General features: G+C 37.6%; 2 protein-coding genes across 6 annotated transcripts; one reads left to right on the top strand and one right to left on the bottom strand.

Moving 5' to 3' along the window:
• Positions 89–7392, bottom strand: LOC107605964 (vacuolar protein sorting-associated protein 45 homolog). 2 transcript variants are annotated; one of them, XM_016307925.2, is made up of 14 exons: positions 6659–7392; positions 4541–4795; positions 4163–4364; positions 3930–4009; positions 3507–3734; positions 3028–3153; positions 2834–2914; positions 2594–2735; positions 2296–2474; positions 1472–1627; positions 1050–1157; positions 839–960; positions 585–716; positions 89–382 (listed from the first exon to the last, which is right to left on the bottom strand). In XM_016307925.2, the coding sequence occupies exons 2-14, from the start codon at positions 4628–4630 to the stop codon at positions 322–324; spliced, it is 1707 nt and encodes a 568-aa protein (XP_016163411.1). In that variant the 5' UTR covers positions 4631–4795; positions 6659–7392; the 3' UTR covers positions 89–321. The 2 variants fall into 2 exon arrangements, with proteins under 2 accessions (XP_016163411.1, XP_020961983.1); XM_021106324.1 differs by having other exon boundaries at positions 192–382; positions 4541–4736.
• On the top strand, positions 17506–22060 carry LOC107605963 (protein LAZ1 homolog 1). Of its 4 annotated transcripts, none has more exons than XM_016307922.2 (9): positions 17506–17704; positions 18530–18981; positions 19127–19183; positions 19689–19797; positions 20022–20206; positions 20318–20406; positions 20674–20929; positions 21095–21340; positions 21443–22060. In XM_016307922.2, exons 2-9 carry the CDS (start codon positions 18766–18768, stop codon positions 21731–21733), a joined length of 1449 nt encoding a protein of 482 aa, XP_016163408.1. In that variant the 5' UTR covers positions 17506–17704; positions 18530–18765; the 3' UTR covers positions 21734–22060. The 4 variants fall into 4 exon arrangements, with proteins under 4 accessions (XP_016163408.1, XP_016163406.1, XP_016163407.1 ...); XM_016307920.2 differs by having other exon boundaries at positions 20022–20221; XM_016307921.2 differs by lacking the exon at positions 17506–17704 and adding an exon at positions 17756–18034 and having other exon boundaries at positions 20022–20221.

Genomic DNA, 23341 nt, shown 5'->3' with positions numbered 1-23341 from the left:
TCAATGATTTTATTCTTAATTTATATCTTCTATTATTATTTTTAGTAATTTATTTTATAAATAAAAATATTAATAATCATAATTGTAGATTTATTGAGTTAACCATAAGAGTTGTTACTAGTTGCAATGCTGCCAATGCAATGAAAATTTGGGATCAACAGCAGTACTCGGCAATTAACTACGCCTGAAACGGTGCGTTTAGAACCGAAGGCTTAAGATTTTTTATACATGTACATGGTTGCAAAACAGAAATTCCCAATCCAAAGCTGCAAAATATTTTTCTATATAGCCCTCAAAATGCAAATTGTGCCAGGATGGATTTCAAACAATGCTGGTGTTCAAACGAGCTACCCTTTGAGCTTCTTCCAGGTCCCTAATAAACCTGCAAATTCAAATAAAACACACGACTATAGCTAAGAAATCCAGAACACTAGCAAGTTTTGTAGTCAATCAATACAAGAACAAAACTGGAACTATCAACTCAAAATTATTGTCATTGGACATCAAATTGAAAGCCCACTTGGAATATACTAAACATGAAATGACCACTAGTTGAATCAAAACTAAAATTCACTTCATTATACCTCTTAGAATTGAGAACAGAAGAGCCACCAAGTATAAACCGAATTCCAGGATTGCTGGCATTTTGTAGAGCAACACACCTTGACTCCTCATAAGTTGTCCCACCAACAATGAAGATGATTACTTCCTGTGGCCTGCATGTCAATTGTCATGTAATCGTTAAACATAAAAACTCATACTATTCCACAATTCTATTGTGTGTGACTTCTAGAAATTCACAAAGAAAATACAACTGCTAGATTTCATAGCAACAAACCTTCCTTGTTGAAAGTGATTTCCAACAAATGGGTAGTCCACATCTCTCAGCCGTCCTTTGACGATGCTTTCCATGGTTTGGAAAAGAAGGGGTTGGTGCTGGGTATACACATTCTCAACACCCTGCAGCAAATCTCAAAACAGAAGTTGTTTAGAGTTGAACTTAATCTATCAAAGATAGGGCATGGTAATCATAATACTTCTGTGCATACCTTCAACCCACGGGCCATATTACGGGCAATATTCATTAGATCTCGATTTCCAAAAAGATCACCAGTTCTCTTGTCAACACCTGCTTGCTTTAAAAGAAACTGGACGAGCTGTTGTGTCAAAAACAAAATATCGATATCAGCAACTATCGCAGGCATGCATAGCCACATTATTTATTTGTAAAGAGGTACTTCCCATCTATTTGCAGTTCTTCACAATTTAATCTAGTAAACATATATTTCTATTCTCTGGAATCCAAAACCAAGGATATAAAATGACAATATGACCCAAAATTGACTTTACCAAACACTGTACTTCTCCAAGGTTTAAAACATGGACAGCATCCACTAAAAGATTAAGGACAGGCAATCATGCCTGAGGATAAAAGGATTCAAGAAGAAAGCAACATCAGAGATTAATTTACCCCAGATTTATACTTGGCAGATCGGGAAGCCAGTTTGTTGAAAAGCTGCATTAACTGAACAGGGCTATCCTTCTCATATCGCAAAGCATATAGCATGACTAAACGCAGCCGGTCCACATCTGATATGCTATCATCATTTAGTAGATTTGTCACTGCCTGAAGATAGTACATTGAGACAGAAATTGTCACTTTTGTTAGTCTAAACTCCAAAGCCATTGTCAGTACATATGATAACAATTAGAAACATCGAAGAAAAATATTGGGGGAAGATAATAAGACACTAAAAATATTGCTTTATGTATCTTGTAATCTGCTAGTGTAAGCATGGGTTGTTGGCCAAGGGAAAGGATTTTACACCTATACTTCACCATGTATCCTTGTCCTTACTTCACATCATTGATGGAAATTCAAATATATGTCAAGAAGTCCCCGATTGCAGAATGATGTACCGAGAACAGAATAAATTTTTACCCCATTAACAAATCACCTCTCCATGAAAACAATATGAGGCTTATTAAGGCAAAGAACAGAATAATTACAAGATAAAAATCCTTTGAGATGAATGGTAGCACTGAAATGAGCAAACTACTATAGTTGAGTTTTCTAATTTATCATAACCATAGAAAGAAATATGCATACATATTCAGAGCTTAAAATAAATTAAAAAACATTGCACCGCCAGCACCGCTCAAAAAGAATATCCCCCTTTTTTCATCTCCAAAGAGCCTTTTCTTTGAGTGAGAGAGAATACATTAGACCATCACCCAATAACTCTTGAAGTTTGAGCAAAAGCAAAGGAAATTTTGCTAATCATTAATACATACCTCAAACGCAACCCCTTGTCCTCCATTGCAAGCCAGTTCCTGTTCTGTTTGTGAAACTGTCATAAGTTTTCGCTGTTGTACTATCTTGCTCATTTCTGTTACCAAAGTCACATGCTTTGACACATTCCCATGCATTTTTCTGTACTCAGGATAATTGTCAACAAATTTGGCCATGTCCTCTGACAAGAGTCAAACCATAAATCAATTAATTACATACTATGCTGCCATGTATAAAAATAGGTGTAATAGCAGAAGGAATTTTATTATTCTGAAATGTGAGACAATTATAAGTACAAACCTATCGTTTGGATGTTCTGGTTGCTCTTTGACACTTGCTGAAATTCATCAACCAGCCGCTTGATATTCATACCTATATCTCCAAAATTCTCATACATGTTGGCTTTGAAAAATGAATCTTGTTCCGACGACAACACAACCTCCTGCAACAGCAAATAGCACAATATTTCTTTCAATTTGTATAAAATCTAAACTCGAAGATATTGCTAACGTGATTAAACAGCATAAAAGTCTCTCTAACCTCCTGATCCTTTGAAAATTTATCAATGGATTTCAAGTCCACCTTGTTGTCTTGGATTCCTATCAATTCATGAACCATAGCCTGGAAAGTATAAGGCCACAAACAAGAATTACTTTATGAATAAACAAACTATCAGATAGCTAAGCTGTAAGATTGTCAGTAAGCACTGACTATAGCATTAATCCCATAGATACCTGATAGGTCCATTGATTGAGCAATGGGGTTACAGGATCATCTCTCCTGTCAAGCACTAACAACAGTGGTGAAACTTCTGTTCGCCTAAAATCGAAAAGACCACTTTCTTCTTGGTACATCAGTTTCTGTTTGAAGCCCATTAATGTAAATTAGTTTTCACTACATATGCATGATAAATTATAACACATAGGGATACATATATTGCCAGATAAAACAACAATAAGATGGCTACATCTGTGGCAAAAGTATGCCTAGAGATATGCATGGTGAGTTCAGAAAAATGAAAATTATAAAGATTTAAAAGATAAAAGTTAACAATTAAAAAAGAAAAAATAATAAAACACATGCAAACGCACCTTAAAAACATGCAAAAGTTAAAATGCATAAGATTGTCTAACATAAACAGGAAAATAACAAATAATATATATTATCTACTGAGAAAAAGTGACTACATAATTATGTCAAAAATTCTACTCACATTTGCTTCATGTGCTATTCTTTTGGCAATGTCAGACGTCCTTTGATATCTAATAACTGGTCTCCGTTTTAATGCCAAAAAGACAGCTGCTACACCATCAACAACCCGATCACAGAAGCGTTGCAGTGTTGAAGGATCCACCACAGCCGGGAGCATATAAATATAACTTGAAGGGATGTGCAAAGTGAAATGATAAGGATCAACTGCAACAAAGTCTGCGTAGAACTCCTAAATGATCGTAACAAAAACTACATCAGAATTAAACTTCACAATACAAATCCCAGCATTTGAGATCACATATTCACAACAAAAAGGGATGGGGGGTTCAAGGGTTCCAGCACAAGAACGTGTGCAGTCATCTATCATCATAAAACAGATAGATAGAAAAGTTCCCATGTTTACAGCGCAAGCAAAAGCAGTTACCTGAACTTGCTGGACAGCTTCATGTTCATCTGAATCAGCAAGTATGTGAATCTGAGTGTCCTTCAATATGTTGGAGAAAACTGTAAATTTCAGAATGCATTCACAAAGTGTCTTCGACTCAATGCGAGAAAAAAAAATTATCACTTCAACTAGGGAAAATATACAAAACGGAATTCCTAAATAGGGATTGCTTTATATATACTACAGCATCTGTAAAGATTTAAAAGACCTACATAGGTGATACTCCCCAAATCTAGGAGCGGCGAGCTGGCGGCGCAAATGCTGGATGTTCTCCGTCGTAGGGCGAAGGAAGTAAACAGCCTTGAGATGCGACATAAGCTCCTTCGACTTGGTTATGGAATCCACCAACTCCACCAAGAACACTTCCTTCTGAAGAAGCTCTGACTGTGAATACACAACGCTCACAATACTCACCTACACCATCAATTTCACATTTCACATCCATGTTGTAGCTCAACACCATAACCAGCAACACATATTTACAAGTTTACAATCATATGGAAAAATGAACACCAATATCATAATTGAAACAATGAATGAAGAATTATATCAGAGAAAATGAATTGATTCGTTGAGATCGTGGTGCGTACCGTTTGGGAATCGAGGATTAGGACCTTCATGCCGGAGATGTCCTGCAGCATGCGGTTGACGTAGTCACGTGCAGAGGACGTGAGCACCATTTTTTTTGTAGTGGCGACTCGAATAATATGGATCGATCTAAGTCTCAGTGGAGAGATTATAATCGAAGATGATTAACACTGTTGAATTCGCCAAAGGGTTGCGAATCTGGAAGAGGTGTTGCAGAATTTCAGATCCACCACCACTAAGGACCGAAGACGACGAGTCTTACAAAGGTTAAACGTTATGTAAAAGAAATGGGAGGAAAATCAAAAGTTAGGTGCATAGTCACAAGTTCCTTATTTCCAAAAAGTGTCAAAAATGTCAAAACAAGCAAGTTTGTATTTACTTCTCAACAATTTAAAATGCCAAAACAAGTGATGCAAATGTATGTGTAGAGCACATAATCAAATAAGTATTAATCACAAGCTATTTGGCATAAATTGAAATAATGTGGTGTTGACAAAGTTAAAAACATAAAGAAACAAGTAAGCCAAAGAACATTCAAACACCAAATTCCAATGAGACATGAGAGTCACAAGTTGAGACAAGAATTGAAAACCTCATGATCTATGTGACTTAATGTAAGTTAGGCATGAATAGAATGAATCAAATCAGCCACATAGATAGAAAAACCTTCAAACTTATGAGTTTATGCAAAAGAGGCTCAAAATCTCAAAAGAATTTCAAGTTTATGGTCAAATTAAAAATTCACTTGGACTATTCAATGCATAGAAGTAAATTAGCATCACAAGTAAGCAAAGAAAGTTAGAAGCATGACCAAAACTTTCAGAGAAGTTCTTGAGGAGTTTTCCAAAACCATTTAGCAAACAAGATTCTATCAACACAGAAATCCATCAAATAGAATCTTGTTGCACCAAAGAAGACAATGTCATTTAATGAAACAAGTTTAGGAAAAATCCTGCAGCATTTAAGCAGTAAATTGGCTATTTCCCAAATTCAAACAATCAATTCAGATTCCATATGAATGCATTACAATTAAACACAAAAACCCGATATGGATTCACATGAGTTGAGAGACTAAGCTAACAAACAGCAGCAAAACATCAATAAGCAATTCAAACCAAGCCAACCAGCAATAAGCAGCAATCTTTTTTCTGAATTTAACAACCAACCACAAGTATTCAACATGAATTCAGACAATTAAGCATCCTAAAACAAGTGATTAAGTTCAAATTGAAACAAAAATTGTAGCAGCAGTAACAGTTTTAACTCAGACATTGAGCACAAATCACCACCGCACAAACACTTCCAGAAATTGAGCAATTGTTACAAGAATGCAGCAGAATAGTAGATGCAAAAATACCTCAGCATCCATCAACCAAAACAGAGAAGCAATCAGCCAGATAATCACTCAATTGAGTAAACAACAGTTGGAAACCAACAGCAACGAAGCACCAACTCAATTAATCAATATCAAAGATGAATATTAAGAACAGATTAGGATAAATTCCGGCAGCAATTCAGCAGTACATAGAACTTTTCCCAATGTTGCTCAACCAAATCAACCCAAGTTCCAAATGAATGCGATAACAATTAAACAAACATGAATTCATATGAAATAAACAAATAAGCCAACCTACAGCAACAAACAGCAATGAACAATTAAGCAACCAGCAGCCATGAGCACATAATGGCCTAAGTTACAGCACCAAGACAGTAACAATGAGCAAAAAGAATTGATTCCGTCAGCCTTCCTTCATTGAATTCAGCAATCAAGCATAAGTAAGGAATATGGATTCAAACAATTAAGCATCACTGAATCAAACAATGAAGACCAAATTGAAACAAGAACTCAGCATCACTCAGCAAGGATATAGCAGCAATAACAATTATGCAGCAGCCTCAACAAATCAATTCAGCACAGGGAAAAATCAATGAAACAGCAACATTCCAAACAGCATTATTAATCAAAACAAACCTAAATCCTCTATCCAGCTCAGATTCTCTAACAACCTAATCAACTAAACATGCATTTCTAACTAAATTAAGATAAACAAAATGAACTAACTAGCTGTAATATGATAAATGAAACAGAACAAAGTAAAGGAAAAATACAATGGTTAAACCTGGGGTGCAGAATCAGAGCAGAGGGAGGAAGGGGAAGGAAGGGTGGAAGCGGCCGGCCAAAGTGGCGGCACCAGCGGTGATACTCAGACTGAGGTGGCGAAGAAGAGCAGCGCTGCGTTGCAAGGCTGAGAAACAGGGGAGACGGAGGGTTGGAAGACACAGGGGCTGCACCCTGTTCTGGCCGTTCCAGGCAGTGAAGAGGAATTGGAGCAACAGGTGTTTGTGGAGCTCGCGAGTGGAAGAGGAAAGGGTGGTGGTGAGCTATGACGCTGGCGACGCGGAGGTCCTGGCGCGAGCGGCGACTCGCGGAGGTGCGGATGAACGACAGGGACGGCGGCGCTAGGGTTCGGACAGGGGAAAGATCGCGGGGATGTGGATCAGGGTTCGTGGAGAGATGAGAAGAGGTTGGTGTGGCTGGAGACTGGTTCGGCGCTGAGCCAAGAAGGTTGCGACGGCGGCGCGGTGGGTTCTGGGTCGAGGCCGACGGTAAGGAGTGGTGGCGGGTGGTTCGTGGTGGTGGTTCGGCCGGGAGAGGAGGCGCGAGGGTAACGTCGCGATGGCACTGGGCTCGGTGGAAGCTAGAAGAGGGAAAGAAGAAGAAAAAAGGGCGCGGCGGTGCGGGTTGTCGCCGGCGGTTGTGGTGAAGGGAGGTGGCTGGGAAGAGACAGTGATGGATGGTGATGATGGTGAATGGTTGGCTCAGAGAAGAGGAAGGGTTACGGTGGCTCCGAGAAGAAGAAGAAAGAGGAGAGAAGGGCTTATGGTGGCTTACGAAAAGAGAAGGGAAGGAAGAGTAGGGGGATGCGGACGCACCAACTGCGCGGGAGCTCCCAATAGAGGGGTGTAAATTTGAGTTAAACTTTAAAATGGTTCTTTTGGGATTCGTAAAATGCATTGATTTAGTCTTTGACTTTTTAATTGTACTAATTAAGTTTTTCATATTGAAAAAAATGCATCAACGTGGTCTCCCTCATATTTTCCGATCATGTTCGTTGCCGGCGGGAGTGACGTGGCGAATGAGTGCCACGCTGGAGGAGTGTAAAACGTCGTCGTGTTGGGTTTTGGCGCTAAACTCACTAATAAACGACACCGTTTCAAGTAAGCATATACAAAACGTTCAAACCCCCTCCCCCAATATTCAAAGATCACTTTGTCTTCTTCATCTTCCTTTGAACTGAAAGCATCAAACCCTGGCATTGGAGAGCCCTGATGTGAATTTTTGGAGTGAAACAATTTGGAATTCAGAGGAACCTGGTCAGTGTTGGCTGAAGATCGGTGAAGGAAGGAGCAAAGATTCTGTGTGAAATTTCCTGTGACAGAGGTAGACATGCAGTATATTAGATAGTCTTGTTCTGTTTTACATAGTGGTAAGGTATCCATCGTTATGGATTTTACTTGGGAAATTGGTATAGATTGATGGGAAACCATGGATACTATGTTAGTAGCTAGGGTTTTTGCATTGGGTGGTGCGGATAGGGGTTATCGGAATGCTCTGTTTTCAAACCAAAAATATGGGCATTTCTATAATGACATAGTGACTGAAGTAGTTGTTAGTTAACAATTTTGGAATATGATCTGTTGTTGTTTGCTGATGCGATATGTTGGTAAAAATGTTGTATATTTTTTTCTATTACAGATGGAAAAATTGCTGGATATAATGTTCCATCATGGTGGAACGTTTAAGAAGAATGGTGATGGAAAGTTGGTTTACTCACCTGACAATAGAGCTTGCTTAGGAGATTTAGATGAGGATACACTTGACGTCTTCTTCGTCAGGAACTATTTTAAGGAGTTTGGATATGACAAGGTAGTTGAGTGCTGGTGGTTGGTTTCGGAGAGGAGGTTGGAGGTTGGATTGAGAGCTCTGACCACTGATGATGAATTAAGGGAGATGTGCTTCCATGCACAGAGGAATGATGGAGTAGTCAATGTTTATTTCGAACATGGAGTTTCGACACCTGAATTGATGGAGGGGAAAGAAGCTGTCATGTGTTTGGATTATATTCCAGAAGAGGAGTCTGGTGGTGACTTAAACAAGAAGAACACCCCTGAGGATACCTTAAATGAAATGCCACATGACCAATGTGATCTTGACCCAGCTCTTCCTATTCCAATCCCCATTCCAAACAGTCCAATTGCAATCCCAGTTCCTGCTAACACCCCCACCACAAGACCTATACATGATGACATCAAGTCCATGGCTGATCATGAGAACCCCAAACTCCATCATATACCCAACCCAAAACCCACTACAAAGCCCAATACAACCCCAACTGTCAAGCATAATCAAAAACCCAAGCAGAACCAGAAGCCTAAGAAAACTCAACCAAAGCCCAAGTCCAAGTTTACTTCAAAAACCAAGCCCAAATTTAACCCACCTAAAAGAATCACAAGATTTCAGGCAAGGGAACATTGGAGTGCTAACAAAGGGAAGCAAATTGATCATGTGGATTTAACTGAAAATGGATCAAGCAGTGATGAAGATAGTTTAGAGGATGATTGTTATGTCCCTGTGCAAGAGGCCAACTCTAGTAGTGATGATGAATTGGTTACACAACCAATCAGAACAGAGGTCAAAAAGGTTAAGAAGGCCTCAGCCATGGCCAAAGAAAAGGAAAAGATGTATAAAGACACTATTATACAAGATGATGATGCAATTGTGGCAGACTTATCTAATGTAGAGGTAGACCTTGGTTTTTTAGGAAATCTAGGGGATGGATTGATGTATGATGCTCTTGACCCAGGTGCAGAATCTGATGGTGCAAACTCGTGGCACTCGGAGGAGATAAAGACTCCTCCCAATTCTGAAGATGAATTTGAATCTGATGGAGAATCGAATGAGTTTTCAATCTTTCAAGAGGGTCAGAGATTTGGTGAGCTGCAACTGCAAGTGGGCATGAAGTTTAATACTAAACAAGACTTCAGGGATGCTGTGCGAGAGTTTACCATTCAGGAGGGTAGGAGGATTAAGTTTGTAAAGAATGACAATGTGAGGTGTAGGGCAGTGTGCCAGGTAGAAGAGTGCTCATGGGTGGTTTACGCCTCAAGGGATCATGAGGACTCTTGCTGGCAAATCAAGACTTTTTATGACGATCATACATGTCCGAGAGAGAATTCTAATAGGGCTGCAAACAGAGCTTGGTTGGCAAGTAAGTTAGTAAAAAAGGTTAGGAAGTACCCTAATTTCAAACAATGTGAGGCTGCAACATACTTTAAGTCAAAGTGTGATCTCATATTGCATAGAAATTCAATTGCAAGAGCCTTGGCTGATGCGAGAAATGTTGTCTACGGGGATGAAAAGACACACTATGCCTTGTTAAGAGATTATGCTGAAACACTGCTAAAAATCAATCCGGGATCCACTGTAAGGATTGGGGTTACTCTAATGCCTGACGGCCAAGTCATGTTTGATAAAATATACATCTGCCTGAGTGGTTGCAAGAACGGGTTTAAAGCCGGGTGTCGACCTTTAATCGGCCTCGATGGTGCATTTCTAAAGACACAGATTGGTGGACAGATATTATCAGCTGCCGCACAAGATGCTAATCACCACATTTATGTGGTTGCTTGGGCTATAGTCAACATTAAAAACAAGGAGAATTGAAAATGGTTTTTGGAGTTACTCCATGATGATTTAGGAGACTATAAGGCTAACAGGTGGTGTTTCATTTCTGATATGCATAAGGTTAGACAGTTTATTTTATAAGCAAAATGTATGTCTGTTTATTGTATAAACTGTTTGCTTCTATGTGTTAATTGGTATGGATAATTGGAACTTGCTGATTTCACTTGTTAGGATAGATGGTTTGGTTATGTATGTTGTTTGGTATAATAGGTGTCTGAATATTTAGTTACCTTGATCATTTAAGTAGTTTCATTAATTAGGTAGTTTGATTATGTAGGGTGATTGGTTATGTAGGTAGGTTGGTTATTGATGAACTTTGGTTATTTTTGGTGTTTGGTGTCCGCTATATCTTCCTATCAATTGCAGGGTTTGATAGCAGCTGTGGAGGAGGTCATGCCACAGGTCCACCATCGTTTCTGTGTATGGCACCTGTGGCGAAATTTCAACAAACAGTGGAAGGATCTTGAGCTGCGGAGACTCCTTTGGGATGCTGCAAGATCAACCACCTTCCAAGATTTTATTGGCAACATGGACAAGATCAAAAGACTCAATGAGAAAGCATGGACATACATTAACAAGTGGCTTAGGCATTCACGGACGAAGTCTTAATTTAGCCACAGGCCAAAGCTGGATAATATATGCAACAACGCATGTGAGGTCTTCAACGCAAGGATCAAAGAGGCTAGGAGCAAGCCAATCATGACACTGGTTGAAGAGGTAAGGATGTTCGTTATGAGGTCCATTGCAAAGAACAAAATAAAGTTGAACAACCACGTGAAAAAACTTCCTCCAGTTATACAGAGCCAGTTAGAAAAGGTAAGGAAAGAGTCAAAGAACTGGGTTCCCATATGGAGTGGGGATGAAGCCTATGAAAAGTTTGAGGTCCATGGACAACCAACAAACATGGTTGTCGATCTAGGAAAAAGACTTTGCACCTACCAGTTCTGGATGTTAACAGGTAACTTTTGCTACAATAAAATTATATTTATTTTCATTATATTTATTTTCATTTACATTATCATCATATTCAGTTTAGGCTGTTTTTACTTGAACTATTAAATGGCATGGTCTGGACTTGAACTGCCTTTTGTGTTGTAGGCATTCCCTGTGTTCACGCCTGTACTGCTCTTGCACGGGTGAACAGGAGACCAGAGGATTTCTGTCACCCCTTGGTCATAATGGATTCATACAGGAAGACCTACGAACATTACATCAATCCTCTCCCGGGCCAATCCATGTGGGAAAAATCACCATATAGTTAGCCCCAGGCTCCAAACATCAAACGAAAACTAGGAAAGCTCACAACCAAAAGAAGAAAGGACGTTGATGAGGGTACTAGTGTAAACAAGAAAGCTAAGCATACTGTTACCCTAAAGAGACAGCTCAAGCCATTCACATGCACATATTGTGGTGTAAAGGGCCACACCAAGAGGGATTGCAAACAAAAGAGAGCTGATGAGCTTGCTGCTGCTCTTGCAGCTGCAGCAGTTATTGTGGCAGCTTCCAAGGCCAAAGCTACTCCTGCTGGGAGTACACCTGCAGCTGAAGCAAGCAACACCATCACTCCGGGACCACCAGCAGCTGACATTCCACCACCAGTGTCTGCACCGCAAGCTGAAGAGGTTGAATTATCCCAACCAAGCTATGGTGGAACACAAAATGAGGTATAAAAGGTCCTAAAATATTTGTTATTTACTTCCTATGTTTAACTCCCCTATTCACACTAACTCATACAAATTATTACACTCTATGCAAGCACCACCACCACCAACAACAAGGCCACCTAAATTACCAACCAAACGGAGGACGCCACAACAACCAGTAACTACTTCTGTCGATCCATGCAAGGAGCAAGTGCAGCCACATCTTCAAGGTTGGAAAGGTTCATGAAGTTTGTTCCAACACCACAGTTCAAGGCACCAAGGAAGAAAAACCCTTGATTTTGAATGTTCTATCAGCTTCTTTAAGAATATATATGCGATTTGGGCATTGGTTGATTTTTTGGGTTTTTTTTGTTATTTCTCTAAAGGAATGGCTCTTAGCTAGACTGTTTGATTTATTTTGATTTTCTGGTAGTAAATACTATAATAGAGTTTATGCTCGAAGGTAGCTGCTTCAGTTTGTTTATCCTTATGTGGTCAACTGAAACTGTATTACATTGACAATGTCTTGTTTATAATCTACAACTACTATTATCAATTTACCTCTTCTCTTCATTCAGTTTGTATTCTATTTTTGTAAAATCTATCTACAAATAACACACCAATAAGCTAAACAATTCCCATACATTCATTAACAGATGCTTTCAAACATAGTTCTTACATTTTTACCATCACGACTAAAACAACAACTAACAGAGAAAAAAACAGCAACCCTAACATTTGTATCATATATTTATGGGTCCTTAACTCAGCCTCCAAATTGCCAATCCTCAAAGCAAGATTGATGCTCACTTCTTCATTGTTGTATGCCACAGTGTCTTCTAAATTTCCTTTATCATCTTCTTCCACTACTCTGTGAACATGAAATTTAACAGTTACCATCAAAATAGTCAACAACAAATCTTCAGGAAACACTCACGTTGTAATTCGGGCATCCAAAGAAGGGCTTATTTGGGTGGGTTTCCGTTCCAGGCCATCAGAACACAGGACGTTTCTCACACCCACACTGCTCTGGTACTCGAGTGCCTCTACTCTGACTTGGCCTCCTTGTGGTTGATCGCATAGAACTTCCATCTCCTTCATCTGCACGTCCAACCATCATCCAAACAGCAAAACAATGGGTACGAGAAGGTAGCTGACGAAGAAGTGTTGCGCTACTTGTGAGTTAGGGTTTAAAAAGGGGTCAGGGACCAAATTGGGTCATAAAAACTTTCTTTGCCACATCAGCCAACCGTTAGACACTCCAGCGTGGCACTCGTTTGCCACGTCACTCCCGCCGGCAACGAACATGACCGAAAAATATGAGGGGGACCACGTTGATGCATTTTTTCCAATCTGGAGGACTTAATTAGTGTAATTGAGAAGTCATGGACTAAATCGGTGTATTTTGTGAATTTCAGGGACCGCTTTGGGGTTTAACTCGTGTAAATTGGGTGTGCGTATGCACTAATGCTTGTGCGTATGCACGGATAGAAAAATGGGTAGAAGTGCGTACGGATATGCTGTGCGAACGCTGTAAGCGGAGGGCATACATGAGAGTGTGCGTATGCACAGAGCTGTGCGGACGCACAGAGAACAATTTTTCTTTTATTTTTTTTCAAAACAGAAATTCACCCAACAATACAAAATGCATATAAACAAGAAATTCATAAAAATATGCAACTATTTACATTAACTTTAAAATTAATCCAGAATTTTATCTTCCAAATCAAAATCATGAACTATTTAAAGCACTAGTAATATGCATAAACAAAAATCTACCCAAAACTATTTCAACCATCAAAAACTAATTGAAAATTTTAAACATGCAACTCAAGTTAAAAAGGTAATTTAAACAAGATTACTAACTATTCACATATGCATTTTAAAGCAAAAATTTATTTAAGTAAGCTAACAACCAAAAGACATATTTACAATAAAAAAAGCAACCAATCAAAAACAAACTATTCACATATTCACATATCAACAATAGCCAACAATGTAATACCATTGCAATTCCCGGCAACGCGCGCCAAATTTGACAAAAGAGTTATTGCTGGTTCGGAATCAATCAAAACAAGAATCGATTCATTGGTAGCATAGTCCAAACCAACAATGAATTCTCAAGATCAAATATTCAATTCAAAACACAATATAAACCGAGAGTATTTAAACTCCCGGGTCGTTCTCCCTAGGAATTGCAATGAAATGCTCATTTATTGGCTATGAGGGAAGCAAGAAAATTTGATGGCAATTGGCAAGAAATTAAAATACAAGGAAGTAAACAAGCATGCAAGGACATTAAATGTAAAGCAATTAAAGCAATGAAAATAGAAATTTAATGGCAAAAAAACTCTTGGCATGGGTTGGGAATTAAGGATTCCTATCATAATCATAGACCACAAACATGATAATTGCTAAGGATTAATCCCATTTAGTCAATCCTAACATCGAGGATAAGTCAAAAGGGCATAATTGATCTCAATCCACAAATCCTAATCAACTCACTAATTAACGTAGTGAAAGACTAGTGTTAGTGGAAACCAAACCAACTAACAATCCTAATCACAATATCGAATGGACATCTATGACTCAAGGTCACCTAAGTATCCAATTCTCAACCAAGAGTGAGAAAAACTATGCAAAAACCCAACCAAGTATTTTATCAAACACTTGGTGGGCATGAAAAGAAAGCATGGTAAATGACAAGAAATAATAAATGCTACAACTACCAATTGCAAGGAAAATAAAGATAGCAACTCAATAAAGTAATAAATAGCATGAAACATAAAATTGCATTAAATGTAAATTAAAATACAAAGAGTGCAAATACATAAAAGTAGCAAAAATAGAGAAAATGATATGATAAACTAAAGAAATTAAAATAATAAAGCAAAAAAAAATAGAGGAAACTAGATGAAAGCAAGGATTAAAAACAGAAATTACAAGGAAAATTAACTAAGAACCCTAATTTCTAGAGAGAAGGGGGAGCTTCTCTCTCTCTAGAAAATGAACTACATGATAAAAATCTAACCCTAATTGCTCCCCCCTTCTCACATGGAAAGAGGGCCCCTTTTATATGGCAACAATCAGCTTCAGAAAGTCCCAAAATTGGGCCTTGGAGGCCCAAAAATCGCCCCGAGCGATTTGCAATAAATGAGTCACGCGTTGAGACCTGTGCGTACGCACAGGTGGTCATGCATACGCACACATGGCTTTGGGTTTCTTGTGCGTATGCACAATAGGTTGTGCGCACGCACACTCTAATGTGTGCTTCTCCTTTGATTTCTTCATGATTTCTCCCAATTCCATGCTTTCTTTCCACTCTCATCAAGCCATTCCAACCTATTACACCTGAAATCACTCATCAAAACTATCAAGGTATCGAATGGGATAAAAGTGAAATAAAATTGACTAAATTAGGCACAAAAATAGCATGTTTTCACAATTAAGCTCAATTTAGAGAGAGAGCACAAAAGTATGCTATATAAGTGAATAAATGTGGGTTTATATGATGAAATCCACTCAAATCAAACCAAATATATCGTAAATTATGGACTCATCAATCGTCCCTCATGATGCTGCTCCCACCCACCAATGCAGCCACTGAAGGGATCACCATCAATCTTGAGTCCCAACTGGTACGCCATGTCATGCAAGGTGATAGTCATCTCCCACATAGAAGATGAAACGTATAAGACTCAGGTCTCCATCTCTCAATCAAAGTTGATGCCAACGGCCAGTCATGCTCAAATTTCACCGTGTAAGCAACATATTCAAACCCAACTCGTCTAAAATATGGCCTAATTTGCTCAGACGGACGTCTCATCGAATTACGTCTAGTGCATAAGATCTGAGGCGCCTACCGAACAAAATAAATAAGTTAAAGAAAAGATGGACAACACATAAAATCACAAATTCACATTCCATTACAATATAATAAACCTGAGTTATAAAAGTGTCCCGCTCGATCAAGTCTGCTTACTGTGTAGTCAACCTAATCTTATCTATAGAGGGTATGTTCGTACCCTAACAGCTGCTGCTCCATCAAACTACACTCTAATAAAATAAAACAAACTGAATTTAGTTACTTTCACATTAATTAAATTTTTATCAGACATATTCAAACTAATTGTGTATCTTACATCTTAATTAGTTTATAAACTTACTAATTAACATGTAAACTAACTACATGATCATATAAACTAACTCCATAATTATGCTAATTAATAATTAACTGATAATTTCATTTAACTAACTAGCATACATATTCCAAGCTAATTACATATTCAACTAATTAATATTTAACTCACAACTTAAATTAACCATTCTGATTAAACTAACTAACAGTTAAGTAATAACTTATGCTAACTATAAAAAAATATGTTATAAACAATAACTCAATTTGAAAACGAAAACAGAAGAATATACTCACCTGAAACTGACGACAGAGCATATCAAAAACTTTAAAAACGTCAGAAGAAAGAAGACTCGGGAGAGAAGATAGGATAAAAGTGACAAATGAAGGTGAATATGAAAACGACAAATGAAGGTCCCCACGGGTATATATAGTGTGACGAACTCAGCGTGAAGTTCGCCGGGAGTTACAGCGAACTCTATTCATATTATAGAGTTCGTCGGAGGTACAGCGAACTTCCTCTAAATTACACAAAAAAAACATATCCTAATATTTAAAATTAAAATATCTTTTTTGAAAATAATATATATTTTTTTAATTTATTACAAAAAAAAATCCGTTACTTTTTATGCACAAAATTAAGAAATCTTAAATAAATTCTTAATAGCTAAGGTACGGGCGTTCAATTCTTATTCTTATACTGAAGACAAAACTCGGTCCAAACATTACGCTGTGACCGTTTGGCAAACGAGTACTGCCGCCGCCAGAAATAAATAAATAAGATACATTTAGTAGGTTTTTCTAACTAGTGCCAAATGAATTAAGGAAAATCGAAATGATTATTACCAGCTGAATATTTCATAATAGGACTAAGATTTTGGGTAACTTGACTAAGATACATTTACGTATTGCTACACTTGTTATAGGAAGAAAGAAAAATAAAGCCATTTTTTGGATAACTTGACTAAGATTTTGACAGGAAAAAAACTTGTATATCTAGTTTTTCTATTAATTTTTAAACGTCTAGTAGCAATACTTAATTACCAAATAATGTAAAACAATAAGGACAAACCTTCATAAATCTGATCACGTATGACGTATCTAAAGTTTAAGAAACTCCAAATTTTTTCCACGTATTGACGTGCTCCGTTGAAATCTAAGTTAACATTCAGCCCTCTTCTTCACTCGCCACGAACACACCGCTGACGTGGGCCAATCACAGTCTCTCACTGTTACAAAGCAGTAACATACTTCACTGTCACAACCCTACACTTAAATGCCAAATCACAAACCCACCCAAAACCAACGTCCCCGATTGCACCTGTCACCAAAAAACATTTTCCCTTCTTGGTAAGTTTAGAACCTTCACCCCTTCCTTTTTTTTTTCTTTTTCATTTTTTTTATCTTTTTCGAATTTATGAAAAACATTTAATATAATTTCCCGATTTATCTTTTCCCAACCGCCGAAGCAAAATTCAGTTGTCTCTTTTTCATTTTTCGTGCCCCTTTTTTAATTTTCTTTTTTAAAATTCTTCCTCTTCTATGCGATTTCTGCTCCTCCTTTCTTGCTTTCTATTTTCCCGGAAAATAATATCCCAGTTTTGATTTTCCCAGAAAATGCAGAGAAAAATGCTGAACGCAGGTTTGAACTCTCTCTCCTCATATTTACCTTTGCACCCCCTGCTGCAAAGTCGTAGTTGACATCCTCGTCATCACTTGTTTTCTTCTTCTTGCATTGATTTTCGTTCCCTCGTATTGTCGTATTTACTTTTACCCCATCTGCATATGCTCTAGGGTTTTTGCGTTTTGCATTGTCTATATTTCTTTATTTCTTTCTTTACATATATTATGTTCCCCAACGAATATATATGGTGCTTGATTGAAACTGATGGGTGGTATGCACCTCACTGTTTCTGTTAATTGAGAATTGAGGGACGTTGTTGTCGGCAGAGAGCATTGTGTTACATGAAATGTGAAATCTCTCTGCTTTTCTCAAGTTATCTACTTGTTATATCCCAATTTGTATTGTAATTATCTGTGATTGAGCTAATAAGGGTTTGGGAGAGTGGAAATGGGTTTTAAAAGTTGTTAATTCTTGTCAGCTTTAAATTCTAGTGGGGAGTAGAATTATTTATTCTGATTGCTATGTTCTTTGATGGTTGTGTTAGTAGTGTTCCTACATTAGGAGCTACCAATACCTAAGTTGTTAACACTTTCAATAAACTGAGCGTACATGTTCAACTGTTACTATAGTTATTTGTATGCTTATGTAAATTTTTCTGACTTGTTAACATATTGAGGTGTAGGGTAGGACTGATTCTTCATAGTTTAGTTTTTCTGGTCCAAATGCAAATATGAGTCTCTTTTTTTTGTCCTCTGGTAATTTTAAGATTTATCATTACTAGGTCTTCTGTTTTTTTATTATCAGTGTACATTATTTGTTAAACAAATCTAATTGTCTTTGCAGGATTGTTGTCATATTTCAGTTCGGGTTTCCTATGTAAATCAAAAGCAGACATCGTTGTCTATTGTTGATGGCATATGCTAGTTCTACAAGTTGCTCCAAAATAGTGTTTTTCTTGCAATATATAGCATATCTTACCGTTTGTTGCCATTCAAAAGAGACAGCTGGAGGGAAAATTAAACGAAATAGCTCTTGGGAAGTGCACTCACTTCACATAGTAAACAATAGAGTTTCCAGTAATGGGTTTGCTGGATATTCTGTGTTCTTCTGTATTTCTGTTTACGCTGGTTGAGGCCACCAGCAGATCAGGGAATATCTGGCCCCTCAATGTTGGTGCCGAGTCCTCGGGAACAGTAAGCTGGACAGTCTTCACTGCAAGTATATTTGTACTTGTTGCTCTTGTTCTCTCAACGTATCTGATATTTGAGCATTTAGCTGCCTATAATCAGCCTGAGGTTTCTCCTTGTGCGCCTTTACTTTTTAGGTTTCTTATAACTCTGCCCATTTGTCTGACTTGGCTATTTGTCCCCTGTATTATGTTTTCCTTTTCTTTCATGATATTGTCTAATTCATTATTATTAATACTATTTTTAATTACAGGAACAGAAGTTTTTGATTGGTCTCATTTTAATGATTCCTGTTTATTCATTGGAATCGGTAAGAGACACCAATGGCCAAATACTATCTGTTATCTTTGCATAGCATCTCTTATTGTCTTAATTAAATTCGTTTGTTTTTCAGCTTTACCTCTGTACTAAAATGACTAATTGTGCATTTGATCATCAAAGGATTCATGTTCCAGTGTCTTTCACCGTTAGATTAAAATGCTGCTTTTATAGCTTTTTAACATGCATCTTTATACAAGGTTAATTCGTTTTTTTAAATTCCATTGATCTTTATGGTATCTAAATTAAATATTGATATTTAAAAGAATGACTGCTTTGTATGTATTTATGATATACTTAGATTTGATTCTTGTTTGACTGATAAGTGGAAAAAGTGAAAAACTTGGTTGCTATTTTCTAAAAACCCAAATGTAGTAAGTTGCATTGAACATTAGAATCTGCATGTCTGCTTTCTGATGCACGTGTGTGATTTTATGATAGTTTCTTTTGATATATCTAATTGTACATTGTTGAGTTCTGGTGTTTACATGATGCAGTTTTTGTCACTATTGGATTCCAGCGCAGCATTTAACTGTGAAATTATAAGGGATTGCTACGAGGCATTTGCATTATATTGCTTTGAAAGATACTTGATTGCTAGCTTAGGTATGTTGAACAGATTGGTTACCAGTATGATTTTCAACAATTGTAGTTATTATTCATGTATATATAGTTCCCATAAATGTCAAGGATAACAATCAAGGTTTTCTGATAGAAGTTACTGTAACCTGCTTCTCCAATCCCTCAAGATATCATAGGTCTACTCAAACCTTGAATTATGTTGAACTTCTCATGTTCTTAGATGGAAAACTGTTTATGCCTGCCTTTAGGTGGTGAGGACAAAACAATTGAATTTATGGAAGGTAAGAGCCCAGCAGATTCCAACACTCCTCTCCTGAAAGAAGAATATGCATATGGGGTCGTAGAGCATCCATTTCCATTAAACTGCTGTTTAAGAGATTGGTATCTTGGCCCCGACTTCTATCAGTCTGTGAAAATTGGCATTGTACAATATGTATGTAGGATTTTGGTATAATGTTTTTTCCCCATTCCTTCCCTTCCCCATTCCAAGTTTGGGCAAGAACAATCCATGCCTTTTTGTTGCTGACTAAAACCTACATTTCAGATGATACTAAAAATGATCTGTGCATTGCTGGCAATGATCCTCCAGGCTTTCGGGGTTTATGGAGAGGGGAAGTTTGAATGGAAATATGGGTAAGATTATATTGCTCTCTGTCTTTGATTTTGTCTGCTTATGTAAAATGCACACCACAAGTATATAATCTAAATTCTCAATTACAAAGATTGTTCCTTATCTTGACTGCACTCTGTTCCGTTGAAAACCAATTGAAAAGATGAATACTGGTTAAACTATTTCCACATTTTCTAATTACTTGTATTTTGGGTTCTTGAAAGAAAACTTAGGGGGTTGGGGGTGAGTATTATTATCCTCATTGTAGCCTGTCATCTATTGCTTTGTAGGTATCCATACTTGGCAAGTATTCTTAATTTTAGTCAGACGTGGGCTCTATATTGCCTTGTACAGTTCTATACTGTCACTAAAGATAAACTGGAGCCTATCAAACCATTGGCAAAGTTTCTAACTTTCAAGTCAATTATCTTTCTGACATGGTGGCAAGGTGTGGCTGTTGCTTTTCTTTTTTCCATGGGAGCATTTAAAGGGGCACTTGCTCAAGAGCTGAAAACACGTATACAAGACTATATAATCTGTATAGAGGTATGCTATTTTTATGTTGTGGAGGTTGCTGTGACACGCGTGCACGCGCACACTCACACACGTATATGTTAAGTTAGATTCCTATTTATTTAAGCGTGTTATGGTATTTTCTAGGAAAGACTTTTTATTAAAAATATGATTCTCTATTTTGTAATTTGTTAACAGATGGGCATTGCTGCTGTTGTGCATCTTTATGTCTTTCCTGCGACACCATACAAGAGGGGAGAGAGGTGTGTACGCAATGTAGCGGTCATGGCTGAGTATGCATCCCTAGGATCACCTCCAGATCCAGCAGAGGTCCGAGACGCCGAGCGAACACCCAGAGTGCATCTGGGTCGACAAGATGAGAAAGAGAGGCGGGTGAAGTTCACCCATAATGTTCGTGATGTGGTTGTTGGGAGCGGTGAAATTGTGAGATATCAACACTCCAATAGTTTCAAACCTTTTGAAGTTTTTCACTCATCACTCTATAAAACTCATCGGTGCTGTTTCTGCTTATCCCTTGTGTTTCAGATTGTTGATGACATGAAATTCACAGTATCGCATGTGGTAGAACCAGTTGAAAGGAGCATTGCAAAGATAAACAAAACCTTCCATCAGATATCAGAAAATGTGAAACGCCACGATGAGGAGAGGAGGAGAAGCACAAAGGACGACAGTTATGTCGTTCCGATGCGTTCATGGAGAACAGAGTACTCTGATGTTCATGATGGACTAGTGGAAGGAAGTGTGAGTGATAGTGGTATGCCCAGTGGGAAGAGACAACAACACTCCAAATACTCCGCCTCCAGGATGAAAAGATAGTATTCACCATTTTACTTTGTATATAGTTTTTGCACATATTACATAGGGGAAAATTTTCTCACAAGGATTTTGACATGTAATTGCATAGTCATGCATATTCTCAACCCAAGTCTTGCTTAGTCTCGTGTGCTTTCGGGAAAGGGAAAATGTAAAACAGCTTTTTCTTTTTTTAAAAAAGAAGAAACAATTACATTGGTTGAATAGATATACATGATAGCGTATAACATACGAAAAAAGAATTGGGAGGGGTTGGAATGTCTAACGTTTGGTCCACCCTTATGGTGATGGCGTAACAATTGTGTGACCCGAAAGTAATGGATCGAGAAATTGAGAAGAAACTGAGCCACAAAGATGTGATGGATTGTGAAGAACAGCAAACAACCACTCAAAAAATGCTGAAAGGATGTGAAGCTGACATTTCAGTCCAATACAAGAAAGGAAAATTGCTTGAACTTAGTCTGTCGGTGATGCCCGATGCCACTAAGGTATCATTATCATAGTTATATACCAGGGTGTTGGAGGCAATTCTATTGGAGTTGAGAATAATAGTCCTTATCGTAGTAGAAGTGGCTCTTTTTTCTGAAGATCTCCTGTAATAGAATTATGCAGTACTATTTGAATCAATTATATCAATAAATTGAATTTAGATTCTGCAAACAATAATAACAAAAAAAGTGAGAAAACTTGCAAAGTGGTAAAATGAAATAGTAATTACTTTTGGGGTTATTTAGTAAGATCCACTAGTATAGAAGTTGGGAGAGTAATAAGTTTTTTAGGACACGTCAAGGATAGCACACAACATTGTGAAATATTTAAAAGAAAAATATCTTTTAAAGTGACAATGTTAGTAAAGTGATAAAGTGATGTTCTCTTAATCAAGTTGAATTGCGTGTAGCTCTTTATTGTGTTCTCTATAAGTATAATGTAAACAGGAACAGAAAGAGGAGCATAAATCTAGGGGGAGCAACCCTTGAAAAAGAAAGGGGGAGCAACACTAAAGCAAGTAACATAAATCAAAGGAAAGTTTTTTAACTTTATTCAAATTCAATTCCTTTTGAATTAATGTTTAATTATGTTTGTCATCAAAAGAGAGATTGTTGAGTTAAAAAATTAACTAAATTAATTTGATGATGACAAACATTATTGTTAGTGGGTTAAACACCCAATTAGTTTTAATTGAATTTGTTTAAGTGTTGCAGGCCAAAAAGAAAGAAAGAAGCAGCTCAATAGAATGGAAATCATAGCAAAAACAAAAATGGGCTATAACTCACTTAAAGCCCAAATTGATTGAGCAAGGAAATCAAAAGGGCTAAACCAAGAAAGAGCCAAACCAAGTCCGATTTGATATCACTTAAGGCTGATCCCTCCATTTTGCTTTCAGTAAAGCAACATTCACTTTTTCCTCTTCAGTCATAACTCAGAGAGAGAGAGAAAGTTTAGTCCCTAAGTTGTTCACCAAAGAAGCAAGAAAGAGAAGGTTAAGCAAAAATGTTGAAGTCTAATCACCCACATCAAACTATATCAAGAGAAGTCAGAAGCTAAAGGTGATTTATTTCCTTTTTCATGCATCTTATTTTCTTCTCTTTATCTTCAACTTTCTACCAATCC

Source organism: Arachis ipaensis, chromosome B07 (genome assembly GCF_000816755.2).
Source record: "Arachis ipaensis cultivar K30076 chromosome B07, Araip1.1, whole genome shotgun sequence".
NCBI classification, from domain to species: Eukaryota; Viridiplantae; Streptophyta; class Magnoliopsida; order Fabales; family Fabaceae; genus Arachis; species Arachis ipaensis.
This window is presented reverse-complemented; position numbering and strand designations above follow the sequence as displayed.

Bases quoted from the DNA above. Each gene is read 5' to 3' on its own strand.
- LOC107605964 (XM_016307925.2), bottom strand. From the start codon at position 4,630: ATGGTGCTCACGTCCTCTGCACGTGACTACGTCAACCGCATGCTGCAG. The intron at 4,365-4,540 runs GTACGCACCACG...TTGATGGTGTAG, and splicing joins TAATCCTCGATTCCCAAACG to GTGAGTATTGTGAGCGTTGT. The intron at 961-1,049 runs GTATGCACAGAA...GATTTGCTGCAG, and splicing joins ATATGGCCCGTGGGTTGAAG to GGTGTTGAGAATGTGTATAC.
- LOC107605963 (XM_016307920.2), top strand. From the start codon at position 18,766: ATGGGTTTGCTGGATATTCTGTGTTCTTCTGTATTTCTGTTTACGCTG. The intron at 19,798-20,021 runs GTATGTTGAACA...GCCTGCCTTTAG, and splicing joins ATACTTGATTGCTAGCTTAG to GTGGTGAGGACAAAACAATT. The intron at 20,930-21,094 runs GTATGCTATTTT...ATTTGTTAACAG, and splicing joins ACTATATAATCTGTATAGAG to ATGGGCATTGCTGCTGTTGT.